The sequence below is a fragment of the Mandrillus leucophaeus genome, unplaced genomic scaffold (genome assembly GCF_000951045.1).
Source record: "Mandrillus leucophaeus isolate KB7577 unplaced genomic scaffold, Mleu.le_1.0 Scaffold463, whole genome shotgun sequence".
Lineage (NCBI taxonomy): Eukaryota > Metazoa > Chordata > Mammalia > Primates > Cercopithecidae > Mandrillus > Mandrillus leucophaeus.
Window position 1 is genome coordinate 727,934 of NW_012104954.1, and position 5,383 is coordinate 733,316.

General features: G+C 51.4%; 1 protein-coding gene across 10 annotated transcripts in view; it reads left to right on the forward strand.

The window, feature by feature from the left end:
* The window catches only part of RTBDN (retbindin), an 11,012-nt gene that overhangs the window by 1,777 nt on the left and 3,852 nt on the right, over positions 1-5,383 (forward strand). For 4 of the 10 annotated variants that reach the window (XM_011994917.1, XM_011994916.1, XM_011994907.1 and 1 more), the window contains 3 exons: positions 3,553-3,739; positions 4,593-4,677; positions 4,780-4,890. In XM_011994917.1, coding sequence (XP_011850307.1) covers positions 3,553-3,739; positions 4,593-4,677; positions 4,780-4,890 — 383 coding nt within the window. Of the gene's footprint in view, positions 1-2,875; positions 2,940-3,134; positions 3,267-3,552; positions 3,740-4,592; positions 4,678-4,779; positions 4,891-5,383 lie in introns of those variants that run through there. The other 6 variants (XM_011994908.1, XM_011994913.1, XM_011994912.1 and 3 more) reach the window with 5 other exon arrangements.

Here is a 5,383-nt window from a genome sequence, read left to right on the forward strand (position 1 = left end):
GCACTGGGGGGGGAAGGGGTGGGCGGGGAGGCGGAGCCTCCTGGTGCCCCCATGGGAGCCAAGCTGCCGAGAGACCCCTATAAAAAGACACACCCCAGGGGAGAGACATTCTCAGGGGTAGAATCCCCACTTAAGAAACACCCCAAAGGAAGCCTTCTCCCTGAGATACATTCCCCCCACATTCATCCCCCAGAGACCCCCTTGGTGAGACACATTTCCCGGGGGAGATAGTTTCCACATGGACGCCCTCTCCAATCAAGAACTCCCCCAACCCTGAAAATCATTCCTAAGAGATATGGTCCCTGAGAGGTGACTTTCCTCTCAAAAGCCATCCCCCTCCCCACGGAAGAGGCATTCCCCAAAGAGAAAGATCCCAGGAGTAACAATTCCCGTGGAGACCCTGGGGAGGATACCTCCAATCAGAGACCCCTAAAAGCCGTATCCTCTGTGGAAAACTGTCCCCACCCACGAGACCTCTACAGCCCCAGGGGAGATGTCATGCTTACAGAGAAACATTTTCACTGAGGAGACCCATCTTCACAGGAGAGGCAACCTCAGAAAAACATGTGCCTGCATATTACGCCCCCCGCCCCCCGCAATCAGAGCCTCCTCAGGGAACCCTGCAGCCCCTCTAGCGACCCCTCCCTCATGGTCCGGATTAAAGAGCCAGGCCAGGCCGTCTGTATTTATAGGAGCGATTAGCTGGTAGTTGGAGAGGGGGGCAGTTAAAGCGCTTTTCAGCTCCCTCGATGCTCCTCCATGTTCACACAGGTGAGGCCAAATCCACCATGCTTCCCGAAGTTGGAGAGGAGGGTGTCCGAGCCCTCCGAACTCCAAGTCTTGGCATTGGGGGACAGAAGGGCTTCCCAAGGGGTGGTGGCCAGTATCTGGCCCAAGGTCCGGGAGGGCGCAGTTGCTGGGTAAGAGCGACCCCTGCTGGACGACGGCGAGGCTGGGTCCGGGTTTTCCCCAGGAGCTTGTCGCCTCAAGTTCGCGCCTTTGCCTGGGTTATATCTGTCTGTGTCTCTATATGTTTGTCGGCATGTTTGTGTCACCGTCTCGCTGAGTCCCTTGCTCGCACATCTCTCCGTCCATGGCCCGGGCTCCGCCCCTGGCGACCTAGCTCACGATGACGACCGCGGGAGCTCTCCTTGGTGCTAGTATCGCGCGCTCCTGTCCACGGTGCTGAAATCCAAGCGCAGGGTCGGGGGCTGAGATTAGGGAAGGACAAACGGTGTGGAGGCTCTGGCGTGAGGCATGGCCCAGAGGCTGAACAGATCTGATCCACAAACATCTGGGACCACCTCAAGATGGACCAGGAGAAGGCTAGGTCCGGCAGATCTTGCTTACTGAGGCCTCCAGCACATCACTGGGTGCACACAGAGGGACCCAGAGATAGTATCTACTGATTTGTTCACTTACCACATATTGAGCACCTACTATGTGCAATGTAGTATTTTGGGATCTGGGAGGGAATACAGCGATAAAAGAGGCAGACAAAAAGCCTCTCTTGCCCTGAGATGACAGGCACACAAATACTTACATACAGTCACATATTCAGGAAACACAGACACGCAAACACTTATTCGAACACACTCTGCAAACATATACTCCACAAACACAGACCCACACATTCTGCAAATTAACACACATACAAACACATACTCAGCAAATGCAAACACATGCAAACATCCACAAATACAGATACACACAAACTCACACTCTGCAGCCATACAAACACATACTTAGGAAACACAGACATACACACACTCATCCAATGCAAACACACACAAACAACACATATAAACACACAACCAGTGGAAGCACAGCCACATATTTCCAAAACCAAGGGATGTCCAGTTGCACACAAATTATAATCTAAAACAAATTATTCTCCCAACACAACACATAGACACACACACCCGTACCCACTGCAGGGATGTTTTTCTCATCCGATTCTCCCCCTAGAATGTCAGCTCTATGAAAGTTGAGATTTGTGTGTCTTTTATTTTTATTTATTTATTTATTTATTTATTTATTTATTTTGAGACAGAGTCTCACTCTGTTGCCTAGGCTGGAGTGCGGTGGAACAATCTTGATTCACTGCAACCTCTGCTTCCCAAGTTCAAACTATATTCATGCCTCAGCCTTCTGAATAGCTGAGATTATAAGCATGTGCCACTATGCCCAACTAATTTTTTTTTTTAGTTATTTTTACTAGAGATGGGGTTTCACCATGTTGGCCAGGCTGGTCTCAAACTCCTGGCCTCAAACAATCCTTCTACTTCGGTTTCCCAATGTGCTGGGATTACAGGTGTGAACCACCATGCCTGGCTGAAATTTTCATGTATTGTTCACTGCTGCATCCCCAGAATCTAGCACACAGTAGGTGCTCAATAAATGTTTGTCGAATGAATGGATGAGTTAAGGGAGTGTTCACAAGCAACACACATTCGCAGAAACTTCAGAAGTTGTTGAAGTTCTGAACTGGGTGACACTGGTTGAGTGTTTATATGTGTTGTTTGTGTGTGTTTGCATTGGATGAGTGTGTGTATGTCTGTGTTTCCTAAGCATGTGTTTGTATGGCTGCAGAATGTGAGTTTGTGTGTATCTGTATTTGTGGATGTTTGCATGTGTTTGCATTTGCTAAGTATGTGTTTGTATGTGTGTGAATTTGCAGGCCAAACACACCTTCCTCACACACACACACGCACTCCCCTCATATAGATACCACAGCTTAAGCCACAAGCTCAACATAAAAGCAAACACAAGGATATATACACACCAGCCCAAGTTGGCCAGCCTTTGGTCAGCAGGAGTGTGGGCGGGACGGTGGGAGGTCCCGCCCCTGCATTAAGCCATGCCCCTTTCAGTTGCCAGTTTCCTGGAGTGGATCCTGAGGTGTCTTATCAGCCTCTACACCCCAATCCAGCTAACAGGTGAGGGGCTGAACTCGGGGAGGCAGGAAGGGGACAGTCTTGTCTCCATAGACGGCTAGCTGTCCCTGCCTTGTAGTTTTGGGCCCCAGTGACAGAACCTGAGCCCTGCCACACCATGCTTGGTCCCAAAGGCCCAGCTCTGGGTGGCCCCTAAGCCGATTGTGGGCCGAGAGAAGGTGACCCAGAGAAGGGCTGGCAGAGAGTGAGAGAGGGAGGAGGGAGGCCGCATAGAAGAGGAGGAATTACTGAACAGTAGAGGGGGATTGGAAGAGCTAGGGAGGTCCCCTTCATTCTGAGAAAAAAAGGGGTCCCTTGAGGACTAAAAAGGTGGGAGATCCTGCTGGATGGGGGAGGGCGACTGTGGTCTAAGCTTGGTGGGGGTGGCACTTGGTGGGGGACAGAGAGGTCAGGGTTCTGATGGGAGGGGGGTTCCTAGGATGGAGGCAGGCCCTGGTGGTCTCCTGGGATTTGAATATCCTTGGCCACTGCCCCAGCCTCCTCCTCAGCTGCACTTTCCCTACTCTGTCTGGCACTGCTTCTTGGGTATGCATTGGGTGGATGCCACCCTAAGCTCACAGAAAGGGATGGCTGAACCCCACACTATGCCTGCCAGCTCTTATCTCAGGTGGACATGGCCTGCAGGGTCCACATGCGACCCATTAGCCTGACCTGGGTTCTACAACTGACCCTGGCATGGATCCTGCTAGAAGCCTGTGGAGGGAGCCACCCACTCCAAGCCAGGTCCCAGCGACACCATGGGCTGGCAGCTGATCTGGGCAAAGGCAAGCTACACTTGGCAGGTGAGCACCCCAGACCCTGCCTCACCACCAACACCCAGAAACCCACACCTACCCTGCCATGGCAATGTTAGAATTTCCTTATGAGAGGGGCCTAGCAGGGCCATGAAGGTGGGAGGCAGGGATAGTGCTGAAGAATGGTGGATAAGAATTAGACTGACTGGGTTCAAATTCAGCTCTGTCACTTTGTAACTATGTGACCCTGAGGAAGTCATCTAACCTCTCTGGGTCTCACATGGACCCCCAAAAAGAGAGAAATAACAAACATACCTCACAAAGCTGTTGTTAAGATTAAGCATATGAGCATATGAGCGGGGCTCGATGGCTCACGTATGTAATCCCAACACTCTGGGAGGCTGAGGTGGGCAGATCACTTGAGGTCAGGAGTTTGAGACCAACCTGGCCAACATGGTGAAACCCCTGTCTCTACTAACAATACAAAAATTAGCTGGATGAGGTGGCATGCGCCTGAAATCCCAGCTACTTGGGAGGCTGAGGCACCAGAATTGCTTGAACCTGGGAGGTGGAGGTTGCAGTGAGCCAAGATCATGCCACTGCACTCCAGACTGGGCGACAGAGCAAGACCCTGTTTCAAAAGAAAGAAAGAAAAATAAAGGAAAAGGATTAAGCACATGTGTCACTACCAGGCACATGACAAATAAATTGATTATTATAAACAATAAATGATCATTACTACTTGAAGCTGCATTTGCATTCCAAAGGAAGGGTCTTAAGTTATGGGTTTGTGAGGATTGATGCAATTGGGGTCTCCCTTGTCCAGGGGATCCCCAGCCCTCAGTTCCCAAACCTTATCTGAGGATCCAAGACCCTGGCTCACAGGGTTCCCCTTTGCCAGGAACTTGTTGTCCCTCAGAGATGGACGCAACAGAGATATCGGGCCCTGGGAACCATCCAGAACGCTGTGGAGTGCCCAGCCCAGAGTGAGTACAGCACCCTCCACTGTTTTCTCGCATACTTTGCTCATTGCCCTGGAACTCCCCTCGGGTCCTAACCCATCCAACCCTCTCTCTCCCGATGTCTAGGTGTGAATCCTTCCTGGAACACCTCCAACGTGCCCTTCGCAGTCGCTTTCGCCTGCGGCTATTGGGGGTACGCCAAGCACAGCCGCTCTGCGAGGAGCTCTGCCAGGCCTGGTAGGACACGCGGGGGCAAGGGGCGTGGCTTGTGACTTGGGCGGGGGAGAGGGCGGAGCCTGCAGTTCGCTTGGCCTTCTGTGTAAAGAGGAGTGGCCTCCAACAGGGCCAAGGTTTAAGAGATGCAGCTTAATGTTTAGAGCCCAGGTAGAAGCCCCCAGTTTTTAAGATACCTGCCATATGGCGATGTGGCTTTTCATAGCCCTGAGATTTCTTTTTTTTTTTTTTTTTTTTTTTTTTTTTTTTTTGAGATGGAGTCTCACTCTGTCCCCTAGGCTGGAGTGCAGTGGTGCAATCTCGGCTCACTGCAACCTCCACTTCCCAGGTTCAAGCGATTCTCCTGCCTCAGCCTCCTGAGTAGCTGGGATTACAGGCGCACACCACCACGCCTGGCTAATTTTTGTATTTTTAGTACAGACGGGGTTTCACTATGTTGGTCAGGCTGGTCTCGAACTCCTGACCTCATGATCCTCCTGCCTCAGCCTCCCAAAGT